At 44.2% G+C, this 19,206-nt stretch overlaps 1 protein-coding gene across 1 annotated transcript in view; it reads left to right on the top strand.

Moving 5' to 3' along the window:
- The window catches only part of LOC135505661 (uncharacterized), a 76,692-nt gene that overhangs the window by 4,508 nt on the left and 52,978 nt on the right, over positions 1-19,206 (top strand). The window contains exons 2-4 of the mRNA XM_064924708.1: positions 5,212-5,597; positions 15,781-15,892; positions 18,492-18,553. Coding sequence (XP_064780780.1) covers positions 5,212-5,597; positions 15,781-15,892; positions 18,492-18,553 — 560 coding nt within the window. The remainder of the gene's footprint in view (positions 1-5,211; positions 5,598-15,780; positions 15,893-18,491; positions 18,554-19,206) is intronic.

Here is a 19,206-nt window from a genome sequence, read left to right as displayed (position 1 = left end):
AGTTAGGGTTAGGCATATGCACAGTTAGGTATAGGTATAGTTAGGGTTAGGTATAGGTATAGTTAGGGTTAGGTATAGGTATAGGCCAGGTATAGTTAGGTATAGGTATAGTTAGGGTTAGGTATAGTTAGGTATAGGTATAGCCAGGTATAGTTAGGGTTAGGTATAGTTAGGGTTAGCTATAGGTATAGTTAGGTATAGTATAGGTAGGTATAGTTAGGGTTAGCTAGGGTTAGGTATAGTTAGGGTTAGGTATAGTTAGGTATAGTTAGGGTTAGGTATAGGTAGTAGGCCAGCTAGGGTTAGGTATAGGTATAGTTAGGGCCAGGTATTAGGTATAGGTATAGTTAGGGTTAGGTATAGTTAGGGCCAGGCATAGTAGGTATAGTTAGGGTTAGGTATGTTAGGGTTAGGCACAGGTATAGGTATAGTTAGGCACAGGTATAGTTAGGGTAGGTACAGGTATAGTTAGGTATAGGTATAGTTACAGGGTTAGGGTAGGCATAGGTATAGTTAGGTATAGGTATAGTTAGGGTTAGGTATAGGGTTAGGTATAGGTATAGTTAGGGTTAGGTATAGGTAGGTATAGTTAGGTTTAGGTATAGGTATAGGTTAGGGGTAGGTATAGGTAGGTATATAGTTAGGGTTAGGTATAGTTAGGGGCATAGTAGGGTAGGTAGGTAGGGTAGGTATTAGGGTTAGGTATAGGTATAGTTAGGGTTAGGTATAGGTATAGTTAGGTATAGGTATAGGTATAGTTAGGGTTAGGTATAGGTATAGGTATAGTTAGGGTTAGGTATAGTTAGGTATAGGTATAGTTAGGTATAGTTAGGGTTAGGTATAGGTATAGTTAGGTATAGGTATAGTTAGGGTTAGGTATAGTTAGGGTTAGGTATAGTTAGGGTTAGGTATAGTTAGGGTTAGGTATAGTTAGGGTTAGGTATAGTTAGGGTTAGGTATAGTTAGGTATAGGTATAGTTAGGGTTAGGTATAGGTATAGTTAGGGTTAGGTATAGTTATAGTTAGGTATAGGTATAGTTAGGTATAGGTATAGATAGGTATAGGTATAGTTAGGTATAGGTATAGTTAGGGTTAGGTATAGGTATAGTTAGGGTTAGCTATAGGTATAGTTAGGGTTAGGTATAGGTATAGTTAGGGTTAGGTATAGGTATAGTTAGGGTTAGGTATAGTTAGGTATAGGTATAGTTAGGGTTAGGTATAGGTATAGTTAGGGTTAGGTATAGTTATAGTTAGGTTAGGTATAGGGTATAGGTTAGGTAGGTATAGGTATAGTTAGGTATAGGTATAGTTAGGGTTAGGTATAGGTATAGTTAGGGTTAGGTATAGGTATAGTTAGGGTTAGGTATAGGTATAGTTAGGTATAGGTATAGTTAGGGTTAGCTATAGGTATTGTTAGGTATAGTTAGGGTTAGGTATAGGTATAGTTAGGTATAGGTATAGTTAGGGTTAGGTATAGGTATAGTTAGGGTTAGGTATAGTTAGGGTTAGGTATAGGTATAGTTAGGGTTAGGTATAGGTATAGTTAGGGTTAGGTATAGGTATAGTTAGGGTTAGGTATAGGTATAGTTAGGGTTAGGTATAGGTATAGTTAGGGTTAGGGTTAGGTATAGTTGTCAAAAGCCAGGTGTCCAATGGTGGTTATAAAATGGTCATTACAACACAAAGTTTTAAATAAACTCCAATGGCGAATGTTTATAAAGGTTTATAAAGGTGGAAGAATTCAGATATGATGTAATTGTTTTAGCGCTATCCCCTGAGTCGTTAAAAAAAACATTGCCGGCATATTGAAGCTAAAATTGGGATCATGTAGACTCTGCTAATGACCATACAATAACTAAATGGAATGGAGAGAAATGTACAATATGGAGAACTTAGCAAAACAGTAAGTGCATTGTGGGCCACCATCTTTATGCAATGGAGTGAATTACAGTTTTTGCATAAGAGGTGGTCACTGGTAACGGCATCTTCTGCTTGCGCGTGTGAAAACTAACAGGGCCAAAGTAGCAGCTGTCGATCTACACTGAGTATACAAAGCATTAAAAACACTTGGGTTGACCAGGTGAATCCAGTTGAAAGCTATGATCCCTTATTGAGGTCTCTTGTTAAATCCACTTCAATCAGTGCCGATTGAAGGGGTGGAGACGGGTTTAAGGAGGATTATTATGCCTTGATACAATTGAGAGATGGATTGTGTGTCATTCAGAGGTGAATGGGAAATACAAAAGACGTCAGTGCCATTGTACAGGGTATGGTAGCAGGGAGCAGGTGTCAGGCACAGCGGTTTGTGTCAAGAACTGCAAACCTGCTGGTTTTTCCACGCTCAATATTTTCCCGTGTGTATCAAGAATGGTCCACCACCCAAAGAACAACCAGCCAACTTAACACAACCGTGGGAAGCATTAGAGTCAACATGGTTCAGCTGTCACGTCTAATCAAGGTGGGTGGAATCAGGCGCAGAGAGCAGATAGCGATATAAAGTTTTATTCTCCGGTGAACAAAATAAACAACGGTCAACCCAAATACAGACAGGGTGAATATATCCAACACAGGATAAAGACTAACCGGAGAATAACAAACAGCAAACACCGACAAACAAAACGAAATGACAAAATAAACAATCCCGCACAAAACAAGGGCGGGACAACCTACATTAAATACAGACACTAATTAACTAAACAACACACAGGTGAAACCAATTAGACAAAACCAACAGATACACGAAAAAGGGATCGGTAGTGGCTAATAGGACGGTGACGACGACCGCCGAGCACCGCCTGAACGGGCAGGAGAGCCAACTTCGGAGGAAGTCGTGACATCAGCGTCTCTGTAGAATGCTTTTGACACCTTGTAGAGTCCATGACGCGACGAATTGAGGATGTTATCTCTTTATCTCTCTGTGTCTCTCTCTGCTCTCTGTCTCTTTGGCTGGGCGATGCCTATTGAATAACAGCAATGTGCAGACGAGCCGTCTGGTGAATTTGGCTCCCACATGGCCATTGGCCACACCCACGATGTAGCTGACCAATTAACACAGTGTCCATCACCCTGGTATTCCTGCCAACCAGACGTCTTCATCCAGACAGCCTCACCAGCTCTGTTATCGACCTGCCACATACATACACTATATTTATACAAAAGTATGTGGACACCCCTTCTAATTAGTGGATTCGGCTATTTCAGCCACAACTGTTGCGGACAGGTGTATAAAATCGAGCACACAGTCACGTCATAGGATGCCACCTTTCCAACAAGCCCTGCTAGAGCTGCCCCGATCAACTGTAAGTGCTGTTATTGTGAGGTGGAAATGTCTAGGAGCAACAACGGCTCAGCCGTGAAGTGGTAGACCACACAAGCTCACAGAATGGGATCGCCGAGCGCTGAAGTGCGCAGAACGTAAAAATAGTCTGTCCTCGGCTGGAGTGGTGTAAAGCTTGCTGCCATTAGACTCTGGAGCAGTGGAAACGTGTTCTCTGGAGTGATAAATCATGCTTCACCATCTGGCAGTCCGATGGACCAATCTGGGTTTGGAGAATGCAAGGAGAACACTACCTGCCCCAATGCATAGAGCCAACTGTAAAGATTGGTGGAGGAGGAATAATGGTCTGGGGCTGTTTTTCCATGGATCGGGCTAGGCCCCTTAGTTCTAGTGAAGGGGATTTGTAATGCTACAGCATACAATGACATTATAGATACTTCTGTGCTTCCAACTTTGTGGCAACAGTTTGGGGAAGGTCCTCTCCAGTTTCAGCATGACAAAGCCCCTGTGCTCAAAACGAGGCCTATACGGAAATGGTTTGTGGAGAACGGTGTGGAAGAAATTGTCTGGCCTGCACAGAGCCCTGACCTCAACCCCATCAAACACCTTTAGGATTAATTGAAACACCGACTGCAAGCCAGGACTAATCACCCAATATCAGTGCCCGATCTCACTAATGCTCTTGTGGTCCCCACAGCAATGTTACAACATCTAGTGGAAAGCCTTCCGAGAAGAGTGGAGGCTGTTATAGCAGCAAAGGAGGGGCCAACTCCATATTAATGCCCATGATTTTGGAATGAGACGTTCGATGAGCACATGTCCACATACTTTTGGTCATGTAGTGTATCTCAGTCATTCACATCTCATTACAGGTTAACATGAAGGACATGAGCTGATTTGACTTGTGATTAGTTACAATATCAGTACAATTCCATGCTGTTATATGGGCTGGGGCTACCAGTGGGGTAAAGTAGAAAATATTTTAAAGTACGACTGAAGTAGTGTTTTTTGAGTATCTGTACTTCACTACTTATATTTTTGACAACTTTTACTTTTACTTCACTATATTCCGAAAGAAAATAATGGACTTTTTACTCCATACATTTTCCCTGACACCCAAAAAGTAAATTTGTTATGTTTAGCAGGGTAGGAAAACGGTCCAATTCACGCACTTATCAAGAGAACATCCCTGGTCATCCCTACTGCCTGATCTGGCAGATTCTCTAAACACAAATGCTTTATTAGTAAATGATGTGTGCCACTGGCCAACCACTGGTGTGCTTAACATATATTTAAAAAAATGACATTTACTTTCCATACTTAAGTACATTTAAAACCAAATACCTTTAGACTTCTACTTAAGTTGTATTTTACTGAGTGACTTTCACTTTTCTATTAAGGTATCTTTACTTTTACTCAAGTGTGACAATTGAGTAGTTTTTGCACCACTGAGGGCTACTGAGTAGATGTTCAAAAGGTCATGAAGAACTCATGTCATGGCTGAGAATGGCAGCAATTCCACTTCAAATTCTGAAGGTGGCGCCACAGCTTAACTTTTAATATAGAACCATACAGTATTGTGGGTGCTGTAGTGCCCTGGTTACTATACTCAGTCAGAATTCATTTGTATGAATTATTTTGCATTAGGAAATGCATTAGGAAACTTAGGGAAAGATATGGCCTTACAGAAGGTTGAATTATTAACTGGGGGTGTCAACCTTGGCCAATTAGCATTACTGTAGTAGAACTGGACTTGTTAAGCACATTACACAATACCAACTTATACCAATCTACCTTGTTTAAGAGGAATGGTTTCTATGAGGGGTTTTCCATTCATTAATTGAATTTCAAGTCACTTCCTGAATTTAATATGAAATGTACCCCAAATATACACTTCTACCAACTCTGCTGTTCTGGTTGTCTCTTCTCTTTAGACGAGTCACTGAGGAGACAGGAGGAGATCTGGCAGAGAGATGAGTCCCTGTGGAGAAAGGAGGAGATCTGGCAGAGAGATGAGTCCCTGGGGAGACAGGGGGAGATCTGGCAGAGAGATGAGTCCCTGGGGAGACAGGGGGAGATCTGGCAGAGAGACGAGTCACTGGGGAGACAGGAGGAGATCTGGCAGAGAGATGAGTCCCTGGGGAGACAGGGGGAGATCTGGCAGAGAGATGAGTCCCTGGGGAGACAGGAGGAGATCTGGCAGAGAGAGGTGGAAGAGTCTCTGTCCTACTGCCGCCCCAAACACGTCGACTTCCTCAGGATCACACCTCTGGAAGATGACATCATCAGAGACTCACCTTTCTCCCCACTGCGAGTGAGTGTCAATGATGTGGTAGATATCACCCCTGGAGGAGTGTGTCTTGATGCCCCATTTTCTTTTTTTTTGCTTTTTTTTAACCTTTATCTAACTAGGCAAGTCAGTTAAGAACAAATTATTATTTTCAATGATGGCCTAGGAACAGTGGGTTAACTGCCTGTTCAGGGGCAGAACGACAGATTTGTACCTTGTCAGCTCGGGGATTTGAACTTGCAACCTTCCGGTTACTAGTCCAATGCTCTAACCACTAGGCTACCCTGCCGCCCCACATTGTTTAGGGAAACAGATGCCAAAAGTTAACATATGAAGAAGTTTATTTCCAAAACGCTATATCCACCAATTTTTCACATTTGTGTTTTTTAAAATCAGAAATGATTGCTTAACTCAAAACATATTAACTCTAAGTAGTTATAGACCTATAGGTATATTCCCTCACTTTGGCTTGTGCACATTCTGCATCTGCGCTGTTCCATATCGCAAAGCAATATCAAATATCTTGGTTGTAAAATAGTGTCTATTGAGCTGAATATTGACAGTACTTACAGAAAGATGAGATCCTCTTCTCTTAGACAGGGTCATATGGACGAAGCTTTCAAAGCTGTGTTTTTCCCGCAATTGCGTTTTGAAATGTTTTTCTTTCTTCTCTTGAGCACATTGGAGTAGAGGAGAGTGGCTGGCTCATCCCAGCACCAGGCCCCAGTGAAACAGGCAGAGGGGCTGGCTCATCCCAGCACCAAGCCCCAGTGAAACAGGCAGAGGGGCTGGCTCATCCCAGCACCAAGCCCCAGTGAAACAGGCAGAGGGGCTGGCTCATCCCAGCACCAGGCCCCAGTGAAACAGGCAGAAGGGCTGGCTCATCCCAGCACCAAGCCCCAGTGAAACAGGCAGAGGGACTGGCTCATCCCAGCACCAAGCCCCAGTGAAACAGGCAGAGGGGCTGGCTCATCCCAGCACCAGGCCCCAGTGAAACAGGCAGAGGGGCTGGCTCATCCCAGCACCAGGCCCCAGTGAAACAGGCAGAGGGGCTGGCTCATCCCGGCACCAGGCCCCAGTGAAACAGGTAGAGGGGCTTGGCTCATCCCAGCACCAGGCCCCAGTGAAACAGGTAGAGGGGAAACAGGCTGGCTCATCCCAGCACCAGGCCCCAGTGAAACAGGTAGAGGGGCTGGCTCATCCCAGCACCAGGCCCCAGTGAAACAGGCAGAGGGGCTGGCTCATCCCAGCACCAGGCCCCAGTGAAACAGGCAGAGGGGCTGGCTCATCCCAGCACCAGGCTCCAGTGAAAACAGGTAGAGGGGCTGGCTCATCCCAGCACCAGGCCCCAGTGAAACAGGCAGAGGGGCTGGCTCATCCCAGCACCAGGCCCCAGTGAAACAGGCAGAGGGGCTGAAACAGGCCCCAGTGAGAGGGGGCTGGCTCATCCCAGCACCAGGCCCCAGTGAAACAGGCAGAGGGGCTGGCTCATCCCAGCACCAGGCCCCAGTGAAACAGGCAGAGGGGCTGGCTCATCCCAGCACCAGGCCCCAGTGAAACAGGCAGAGGGGCTGGCTCATCCCAGCACCAGGCCCCAGTGAAACAGGTAGAGGGGCTGGCTCATCCCAGCACCAGGCCCCAGTGAAACAGGCAGAGGGGCTGGCTCATCCCAGCACCAGGCCCCAGTGAAACAGGTAGAGGGGCTGGCTCATCCCAGCACCAGGCCCCAGTGAAACAGGCAGAGGGGCTGGCTCATCCCAGCACCAGGCCCCAGTGAAACAGGCAGAGGGGCTGGCTCATCCCAGCACCAGGCCCCAGTGAAACAGGCAGAGGGGCACTTTCATTACAGCAATCATGAGGATAATGCACTTAATTGTTTGACCAAATCATGGTTTATACTGCCCAAAATCAGGAAGGTTTGATTGAGGTGAGAATGTGCTCTGTCTGTGTTTATAAGCACCCTGTGTGTCAATTTCCAACAGCCAACACAACCCAAATTGTCAAGACCATATGGCATTTGCCGGAATTGCCAGATGGCCAATCGGCCCCCCGATCTCATATTACTTTACTGATTAATTTAAAAAATATATATTTTTAGATATTGATATCACAAATGTCTGACTTGTATCGTTATTTATTAAAGTTATTTGTTACATTAGACTGTGTAAAACCTAGCAGTACTACTTATTTCCCAGAGAGTGTGGCGGATATACAGTATTTTGCAAAAAAACATGATTATTTGTCTCTCTGAAATGAAATCATCACGTGATAGATTTCAAACAAATACAGAGCCTTCAGAAAGTATTCCGACCCCTTCCATTTTCCACATGTTGTTACGTTACAGCCTTATTCTAAAATGGATTAAATACAAATAATTCTGTCTCCACACAATACCCTATAATGAAATCACAATACCCTATAATGACATCATACCCCATAATGAAATCACAATACCCTATAATGACATCACAATACCTCATAATGACATCACAATACCCTATAATGACATCACAATACCCCATAATGACATCACAATACCCTATAATGACATCATAATACCCTATAATGACATCACAATACCCCATAATGAAATCACAATACCCCGTAATGACATCACAATACCTCATAATGAAATCACAATACCCTATAATGACATCATAATACCCCATAATGAAATCACAATACCCCATAATGACATCACAATACCTCATAATGACACAGCGAAAACAGGTTTTTAGAATGTTTGCTAATTTATAAAAAATTACAAACAGAAATACCTTATTTACATAAGTATTCAGACCTTTTCCTATGAGACTCGAAATTGAGCTCCGGCGCGTCCTATTTTCATTGATCATCCTTGAGATGTTTCTACAACTTGATTGGAGTCCATCTGTGGTGAATTCAATTGATTGGACATCATTTGGAAAGGCACACACCTGTCTATATAAGACAGTTGACAGTGAATGTCAGAGCATAAACCAAGCCATGAGGTCAACAAAATTGTCCGTAGAGATCCGAGACAGGATTGATTGTGTCGAGGCATAGATCTGGGGAAGGGTACCAAAATAATTCTGTAGCATTCAAGGTCCCGAAAAACACAGTGGCCTCCATCATTCTTAAACGGGAGAAGTTTGGAACCACCAAGACTCTTCCTAGAGCTGGCCGCCTGGCCAAACTGAGCAATCGAGGGAGAAGGGCCTTAGTCAGGGAGGTGACCAAGAACCTGATGGTCACTCTGACAGAGCTCCAGGGTTCCTCTGTGGAGATGGGAGTACCTTCCAGAAGGACAACCATCTCTGCAGCACTCCACCAATCAGGCGGAAGCCAGTCTTCATTAAAAGGCACATGACAGCCCATTTGAAGTTTGCCAAAGGGCACCTAAAGGACTCTCAGACCATGAGAAACCAGATTCTCTGGTCCGATTAAACCAAGATTTAACTTTTTGGCCTGAATGCCAAGCGTCACATCTGGAGCACCATCCCTACGGTGATGCATGGTGGTGGCAGTATCATGCTGTGGGGATGTTTTTCAATGGCAGGGACTGGGAGACTAGTTAGGATTGAGGGAAAGACGAATTGAGTAAAATACACAGAGATCCTTGATGAAAACCTGCTCCAGAGCGCTCAGGACCTCTGATTGGGGCAAAGGTTCACCTTCCAACAGGACAACGCCCCTAAGCACATAGCCAAGACAATGCAGGAGTGGCTTCGGGACAAGCCTCTGAATGTCCTTGAGTGGCCCAGCCAGAGCCTCGACTTGAACCCGATCGAACATCTCTGGAGAGACCTAAAATAGCTGTGCAGCGACGCTCCTCATCCAACATGACAGAGCTTGAGAGGATCTGCAGAGAAGAATGGGTGAATCTCCCCAAATACAGGTGTGCCAAGCTTGTAGCGTCATACCCAAGAAGTCTTGAGGCTGTAATTTCTAAAACTTTTTGATTTGCCGTGATGCCGTATTGTGTATAGCGCTTTGGAAAGAAACTCTTCGTATGTGGTGAGTGATAGTAACTATTAGTAATGGAAATCCTATTACATCTAAAAGGGATTTATTTCATTAGTATTATTTATGTATTATTTTAGGTGATCTGTGTGAACTAACGAGATCAAATCACATTTATTTATATAGCCCTTCGTACATCAGCTGATATCTCAAAGTGCTGTACAGAAACCCAGCCTAAAACCCCAAACAGCAAGCAATGCAGGTGTTGAAGCACGTTGGCTAGGAAAAACTCCCTAGAAAGGCCAAAACCTAGGAAGAAACCTAGAGAGGAACCAGGCTATGAGAGATAGAACCCATTAACCCCACCACTGATGAATAGTTAGTGTGTGTGTGTGGATTTCTGCTAGCCACCAGCTATCTTTTCTAGCAGCTATCCGTTGACAGGCGCCTGGTCTGACTGTTTAAGCAGGGCGGGGTGTTGTTGGCCTGCTCTATACGGGTCACACCAAGTATCCCAGTTAATCTCTCAACGGCCATGTCTGTTTCTAGAGTAACTAATGAAGTATCTTTAAATGCTACGTAATGTGTAGTAGACTACAAATGTTTGTTAGGTTTGGAGTCTTGGTGGTTATTAAAACAGCCTGCAAATCTGCACCAAGATTTTAGCAATAGTCAAAGATCTACTAACACACACACACACACACACACACACACACACACACACACACACACACACACACACACACACACACACACACACACACACACACACTGACTCATCGACTTTGAACCATAAAACCTCTTTCCTTCCATTTTAATCCCTTATAACTAAAGTAGCTTAGTGGTTAACAGTGTTGGACCAACAACCAAATGGTTATTGATACGAATCCCAGAGATGACTAGGTGAAAAATCTGTCCTTTGAGAAAGGAACTTAACCCTAATTGCTCTGGATAAGAGCAATCTGCTAAATGACTAAAAAGTAATTTAAAGCCTAATCATCAGCAGTACAGCAGTCTGGGTTAGGCAGCAGCCTTAGAGGCTATACTGTAAGTCTCAACCCAAGTTATATACTTGACACTGTATGTATTTGGCCTGTAAATACACCACGTGGCGATAGCATGTGAAAATCAAACAAGTATGAGAAGGGAAATGTATAGAGTCATGGAAATGAGGTGCTTTTTCCAAGTACAAGGACAACTATTACATTTTGGACGTTCTTATCCAGAGTGACTGACGGGAGCGATTAGACTGTGTGTGTCTTGCGCAAGTGCACAACATATACATGTTTCACCTGGTCATCTCTGGTGTTCAAACCAGCTACTTTTCGAGTCGCTGGTCCAATGCGCTAACCGCTAGGCTACCTTCCCATTCCTACCATAATATAGGTACCTTGTAATTGATTGTGTCTGTTTCACATAGCTCTAAAACGTTTCTGTTCATAACTCCTTTATACCTTTATATTACCATGTAAGAAAACAACTGTAACTTTCTATGTAAATAAGATTGAACAATAAAATTGAACTGACCAAGCAGCTGATTACTGTTGTGTTGGTCAGTCAGTTCACAAGAGGATTGGAGACCTCCAAATCTACTTTTTTTAATAGGCTACCACTCCTGAGTTCTGGGAGAAGGAATTCTCTCTCTACTTCACAGTCTAATTAAGCTTTGTCGACGAATTGAGGAACAAAGTGGATGTGTGTTAGATCCAGCCATGCTTGAAGGGGTACAACGGAAGTTGAATAGAATAGCTCACCAGAGTACATATCCTACTCCAGATCCTACTGCATCAGCCCTGTTTAACCTACAATCAGTCAGCACGTCAATCTGGGTGTGGTGTTCTGTGTTGTACTGTTGTCTGGGTGGACACCAGAGTACCACTCCAAAGGGGAGCTCTTAGGGTGTAGTCTGATTCCCTTCAAACACTGTGGCTACTACTGTTGTGGACAGAGTCTTCAGTGAAGAGGGAAGGAAAGGAGAGGCTGGAGCGTTGGAAGGGGAGGACTGCTAAAGTTTACTGCAGGGAAGGATTGTTTTTTAGAGAAGGAAGGAGGAGAAGCGTCAGGGTCGGTTGTGGAGGAGAGAACCAGACCAACTGTTTGATACTGTGGCTGCTGCTGACAGACTGTCTTCAGTGAAGAGAGAAGGTAACAAAGCTGGAGAGCTGGATGAGGTCTGCTACAGTCAAGTTGGAGAAAAAGCTAGTGGGTTCTGAACAGAAGACAGGGATCTGAACAGAAGACGGGGATCTGAACAGAGAAGGAGAAGATGAGACTGGTGATAGAGTTTTTATTAAAGCTAAATGATAGAGCTCATGAATGTGTTGCAAAAAATACTGGTAACTCACTGCATGACTAATTACCACTTCTGGTTATTTTTTCCATGCTGATGTTTCGTCCTCACAAAACATTTTGGTGGAATATGGTATCCCCATCAACACCTTCGACTTTTGGAGGACTTTTCAAAGAATATAACTACTCAAACTTCCATCAGCTTTTGGAGGACTTTTCAAAGAATATAACTACTCAAACGTCCATCAGCTTTTGGAGGACTTTTCAAAGAATATAACTACTCAAACTTCCATCAGCTTTTGGAGGACTTTTCAAAGAATATAAAACTTCCATCAGCTTTTGGAGGACTTTTCAAAATTCCAAACTTCCATCAGCTTTTGGAGGACTTTTCAAAGAATATAACTACTCAAACTTCCATCAGCTTTTGGAGGACTTTTCAAAGAATATAACTACTCAAACTTCCATCAGCTTTTGGAGGACTTTTCAAAGAATATAACTAGTTTGAAAAGAATATAACTTCAAACTTCCATTTTTGGAGGACTTTTCAAAGTTGGAGGACTTTTCAGATGCTTCCATCAGCTAGTTTTGATTTTCCATCAGCTTTTGGAGGACCATCAGCTTTTCAAAGAATTGGAACTACTCAAACTTCCATCAACTTTTGGACTTACAGTGGCTACAAAAAAAGAGGAAAATCAGTTTGAATATTTCTGGAGCAGACGCTGAATGTGTTTCTGGAGGTGTACGGATGTACTGCTTCCCGTCAACACTGAATGGCCACATTGTGTTGGACTAACACAGCATGACCTGGATTAGAGACAGATTCAAGTACATTAAAGTGAATGGTGTGTGGGGCGATCACTGGATCTGCTTTGGAACGGAATCATATTAGATGTTATGATTTATTTTTTGATGATTTAAACCTGGATAAAGATCTCAAACATGGATGGAGTAAACATGAATGCTAACGGCAACACTGCTGCTGCTCAGGGGAAGGCCTCTTCCAACTCCACCATATTCACCCACTCCAACCGCTCCGAGTTCCAGCGGCCTGATGTCGAGACGCCGGTCCTGAAGTTCTTCCGGACTCTCTCTGAAGAGACAGACACTTCTCCCGGGAACGTCAACAGCAGTCATGGAACATCTGTTGAAGTCAGTGGAAATGAGAGGACAGCAGGGGATTTGAGTGCAGTAGGTGTGGTGCAGAAGAATGGAGAATCCACCACCCACACCACAGTTGTACGGAACAATGAGAGAGAGGAAGTATTTGGAACAGAGGGCTGCAGGGAATTGGAGTCTGTCGATGGGATGCCACCAGGGACTAGCTGTTCTGTGGATTGTGACAGGAATGGAGGTCTGGCTCAATGGATTCCAAAAGCACAGAGTGACATCATGGACTTAGAGGAGGAAGATGCAAAAGACTACAATGCAGATAACAAGACCCATTTACAAGGATATGGTGGGTCAACAGACCAATCGGATGGCTGCATTCCAGAAAGGACATCTCACTTACAAGGATATGTGGAGCCAATGGATTCTTTAAAAAATGAACTTAGAGTGTCCATAGACAAACATAGGAACACTGGAGCATCAGAAGACTGCAGTAGGGAGGAGCCTATAGACACAGACACACAGTGTGCTACAGGCAGCACCAATCAGGACATAGACACTGACTGTCCCAGTACAGACCAGTCAGAGACAACTGACCAGCAACGTCTGTACAGATCCACAGACAAAATTCATCAAGATATGTTAAAAAGTGATGAAATCACTAACACTGATGACAAATGCACTGCAAAGGATGTTCGCAACAACACAGATGAATCTACAGACAAGCACAGCATACTGACCTGGTTAACAGACAGTGAAACCAATCCAGCAAGCAGCAGTACACAGGAAACACGTACAGAAGATAAGCAAATCCAAGACTTACCAACACCTGATGACGATTTGACCAGAGACCTTGCTAACCCTTCTGCAGTAAGAGCTGAGAAACCTCAAGACTTACCGACACCTGATGACGATTTGACCAGAGACCTTGCTAACCCTTCTGCAGTAAGAGACCTTGCTAACCCTTCTGCAAACTGAGAAACTCAAGACTTACCGACACCTGATGACGATTTGACCAGAGACCTTGCTAACCCTTCTGCAGTAAGAGCTGGTAAACCTCAAGACTTACAAGACTTTTGACCGACACCTGATCACGATTTGACCAGAGACCTTGCTAACCCTTCTGCAGTAAGAGCTGAGAAACCTCAAGAGCTGAGAAACCTCAAGACTTACCGACACCTGATGACGATTTGACCAGAGACCTTGCTAACCCTTCTGCAGTAAGAGCTGAGAAACCTCAAGACTTACCGACACCTGATGACGATTTGACCAGAGACCTTGCTAACCCTTCTGCAGTAAGAGCTGGTAAACCTCAAGACTTACCGACACCTGATGACGATTTGACCAGAGACCTTGCTAACCCTTCTGCAGTAAGAGCTGAGAAACCTCAAGACTTACCGACACCTGATGACGATTTGACCAGAGACCTTGCTAACCCTTCTGCAGTAAGAGCTGAGAAACCTCCTGACACCATCACGTGACCAGAGACCTTGCTAACCCTTCTGCAGTAAGAGCTGGTAAACCTGACACCAGTGGAACACCATCTTCAAACAACACAACTGTGATTCTAACCATGATCAGGACTGAACCTGTTTCTGAGGAGCAGCAGCACACAGTCGCTGAAACGGAGACTGTTGTTGGTACTACAGGACAGACTGAGGAGCCAGGGGCAGTAGTAGAGACAGGAGAGGCCGATACTGGGAGTGACAGGGTGGTGTCTTGTCCCTCTGAAACTATGCCGTCCTCTGAAGTGATAGAGAGAGCACCTGCAGAGGCAAAGTCTACAGCCGGGCCTTCTCACCCAACAAGTCCCCTGGGGCCAACCTTAACCCCAGGTCCAACCAGTGGCCCTCCCCGTGGCACCACCTCCATCCGAGCCACCTTCTCCCTCGGTTCCCCGGTGGAGAAGCCCCTCCAGCTGCCTGCCCTCTTCAGTGGTCTGAGGATCCTAAAGAAGGGAGCGGCAGGGTCGGATCAGGACATAGTGGCCCTGATCAAACCACCATCACCATCAGACCTGGGTGTGAACAAGCCTGTGAGGAGAGAGCAGAAGACGGTTCGCAGGAGGCAGGGGACTTTCTTGGACCAGCTCTCCCAGTTCCTGAACATGGAGAAGGATGATAACAGTAAGATGAAGGATTCTACAGGAGAGGAGAGTAAGGAGTCTACAGGAGAGGAGAGTAAGGAGTCTACAGGAGAGGAGAGTAAGGAGTCTACAGGAGAGGAGAGTAAGGAGTCTACAGGAGAGGAGATGAGGGAGTCTACAGGAGAGGAGAGGAAGGAGTCTACAGGAGAAGAGATAAAGGAGTCCAAGCCATCAGAAGAGTCTAAAGAATTCAGCGATGACCTTGAGGAAGTGAGGGAGGTGAAAGAGGAGACAGAGAAGGATACAGAGACAGAAAAGACAGAGAAGGATACAGAGAAAGAGAAGACTGAAGGACTGTCTGTGTTAAAGCCTGCGGAATCTTCAGAACCTTCTGAGACTCTAGAACCTAAGGAACCTCAGAAGCCTCCCTCCAGGGCGGAGGTGGCATTTGATGAGTTCAAGGCCTTTTTCGTCCCCAGGCCCCTGAGGCGGGACCAGGATGCAGTGAAGCGGAAGGCCTGGATCTTTGAGAGAACCTTCAAGACTCCTGAAAAGAAAACTGATTCAAAAGTATGTTGTCTTGATCTGACCATAATTTCTCTCTATCGTCTGATATGAGTAAATGGGGTAATCAGTTGGAACGTTCTTTTGTCGTTGTTGAAGAGTTCACTAATGTTGTAGGAACTTTCACAGTGTGCTTGGACATTCATTTATGTGTTAAGTGCTTAATGCCTGAAATATAGACTGTCTTGAAATAATTTTTTAAAATATTGTGGCTCTGCCCACCAGTTGCGGGCGTCAACCCCAGGTGATGGAGAGGACCGGTCCACCCCAGGCCGTCTGCAGGCCATCTGGCCCCCAACTAAGGAGGAGAAAGTGGGACTGAAATACACAGAAGCCGGTAAGGACCCAAAGGACAAAAAGCAACTTAGAGTAAACAAATATCCACTATGGGTGGAACCCTACGCTAACTTGAGGTATGTGTGTGAGATACCTCTGATTATATAACAGTTTTAATGATGTCAGAGAGAGTTGCATGAAAATTCAAGTTCTATGAACAGGTCTCAAGTTAGGATTCAGCCCGTGGCCTTGACCCATGCAGTCAGCCAGGCCAGCTCTTAGCTGTGACTAACTGAGCTCTATGGGTTCAATTCCATTTTTATTACAGTCCATTCCAATTTCACATTTGCCTCATTGAAAATAATTGGAATTTCAATGTACTTCATAAATTGTCTGGAATATAAATTAAATGAACCCCGTCTGAAAGTGACAGTATGCAATAGAGAGAGAACAGTGGATAGGTAGAGAGAGAACAGTGGATAGGTAGAGAGAGAACAGTGGATAGGTAGAGGGAGAACAGTGGATAGGTAGAGAGAGAACAGTGGATAGGTAGAGAGAGAACAGTGGATAGGTAGAGAGAGAACAGTGGATAGGTAGAGAGAGAACAGTGGATAGGTAGAGACAGAACAGTGGATAGGTAGAGAGAGAACAGTGGATAGGTAGAGAGAGAACAGTGGATAGGTAGAGAGAGAACAGTGGATAGGTAGAGAGAGAACAGTGGATAGGTAGAGACAGAACAGTGGATAGGTAGAGAGAGAACAGTGGATAGGTAGAGACAGAACAGTGGATAGGTAGAGAGAGAACAGTGGATAGGTAAGAGAGAACAGTGGATAGGTAGAGACAGAACAGTGGATAGGTAGAGAGAGAACAGTGGATAGGTAGAGACAGAACAGTGGATAGGTAGAGAGAGAACAGTGGATAGGTAGAGACTGAACAGTGGATAGGTAGAGAGAGAGAGGGAGAGTGATATTGAGAGAGAGAGTCAATGTTCTCTGTTGTAAATGTAAAATCCCATGGTCTAACGGGAAGGTAAATACTCATACTATACAAATGGGAAGGTCAACAATCCTCCACCCTGTCCCTGTGATTGTCCACAGCAGAAGGCTGCCTGGTCTCTAGATGACTGATGTCACAAGGGCATTGTTTTGGGACAGGGCTGTGTGTGCTGTGGTGACAGGAACTGTTACGTTCATTTCTTAAATTCTTATCCATCCGATAACACATCAGGTGTGTTTGGCAGGGGCCACTCCTTGTGCTCACACAGGCACCAGCTGATTATCATAGAAATACACAGTACCAGTCAATAGTTTGGACACACCTACTCATTCAAGGGTTTTTCTCTATTTGTACTATTTTCTACATTGTAAAATAATAGTGAAGACATCAACACTATGAAATAACACATGTAATCATGTAGTAACCAAAATAAAGTGTTAAACAAATCTAAATATATTTTATATTTTACATTCTTCAAAGTAGCCACCTTTTGCCTTGATGACACATTTACACACTCTTGGCATTCTCTCAACCAGCTTCACTTGGAATGCCTGTCCAACAATACCTGTCTTGAAGGAGTTCCCACATATGAGGAGCACTTGTTGGATGCTTTCCCTTCACTCTGCGGTCCAATTCATCCCAAACCATCTCAATTGGGTTGAGGTCTGGTGATTGTGGAGGCCAGGTCATCTGCATCACTATAGCCTTTACATAGCCTTTACACAGCCTTTACACAGTTGGTTCATTGTCCTGTTGAAAAACAAATGATAGTGCCACTAAACTCAAACAGTGTCACCAGCAAAGCACCCCCACAACAATCATCCATTCACCTCCTTTGCATCTCACAAAGACACAGCGGTTAGAACCATGAGAGACAGTTTCATCAGAGCACTTGATGGTTCTTGTAACAGCACTTGAAGAAACTTTCAAAGATCCTGACATTTTACAAATTGACTGACCTTTATTTTACCTTTATTTAACTAGGCAAGTCAGTTAAGACCAATTTCTTATTTTTAATGACGGCCTAGGAACAGTGGGCAGAACAACAGATTTGTACCGGGGATTTGAACTTGCAACCTTCCGGTTACTAGTCCAACGCTCTAACCACTAGGCTGACCTGCCTCCCCAAGTCATGTCTTAAAATAATGATGGATTGTAATTTCTCTTTGCTTATTTGAGCTGTTCTTGCCATAATATGGGCTCAAACGCATTAAGAAGAAAATAAATTCCACAAATTAACAAGGCACACCTGTTAATTGAGATGCATTCCAGGTGACTACCTCATGAACTGGTTGAGAGAATGACAAGATTGTGCAAAGCTGTCATCAAGCAAAGAGTGGCTACTTTGAAGAATCTAAAATATATTTCATTTGTTTAACAATGTTTTGGTTAATATGTGCTATTTCATAGAATTGATGTCCTCACTATTATTCTACAATGTAGAAAATAGTAAAAAAATTAAGAAAAACACTTGAATGAGTAGGTATGTCCAAACTATTGACTGGCAGTGTACATCTATAAATAGGTGTCATGAGAATCTTTAGGAGAACACATATAACATGTATGGTAACCATATGGAAATGTATTTTTTGATTATACAGACTTACTGCCGCCTTGTGGTTCAGTTGTATATTTTGTATTTCATTCATCTGCTTGTCCTCCAGAACACCAGGCAGCCCTCCTGCAGCTGAAGAGAGAATGCAACGAGGAGATGGAGAAGATACAGGTCAGTAGAGCACAGCACTACAGGTCAGTAGAGCACAGCACTACAGGTCAGTAGAGCACAGCACTACAGGTCAGTAGAGCACAGTACTACAGGTCAGTAGAGCACAGTACTACAGGTCAGTAGAGCACAGTACTACAGGGTCAGTAGAGCACAGTACAGGTCAGTAGAGCACAGGGTCAGTAGAGCACAGCACTACAGGTCAGTAGAGCACAGTACTACAGGTCAGTAGAGCACAGTACTACAGGTCAGTAGAGCACAGTACTACAGGTCAGTAGAGCACAGCACTACAGGTCAGTAGAGCACAGTACTACAGGTCAGTAGAGCACAGTACTACAGGTCAGTAGTAGAGCACAGTACTACAGGTCAGTAGAGCACAGGGTCAGTAGAGCACAGCACACAGGTACTACAGGTCAGTAGAGCACAGTACTACAGGTCAGTAGAGCACAGTACTACAGGTCAGTAGAGCACAGTACTACAGGTCAGTAGAGCACAGCACTACAGGTCAGTAGAGCAGACTACAGGTCACACAGTACTACAGGTCAGTAGAGCACAGTACTACAGGTCAGTAGAGCACAGTACTACAGGTCAGTAGAGCACAGTACACAGGTCACACAGTACTACAGGTCAGTAGAGCACTACAGGTAGGTCAGTAG

The sequence above is a fragment of the Oncorhynchus masou genome, chromosome 19 (assembly GCF_036934945.1).
Source record: "Oncorhynchus masou masou isolate Uvic2021 chromosome 19, UVic_Omas_1.1, whole genome shotgun sequence".
Taxonomy (NCBI): domain Eukaryota; kingdom Metazoa; phylum Chordata; class Actinopteri; order Salmoniformes; family Salmonidae; genus Oncorhynchus; species Oncorhynchus masou.
The sequence above is the reverse complement of the archived record's forward strand: the minus strand, read 5'-3'. Positions and strand labels throughout refer to the sequence as shown.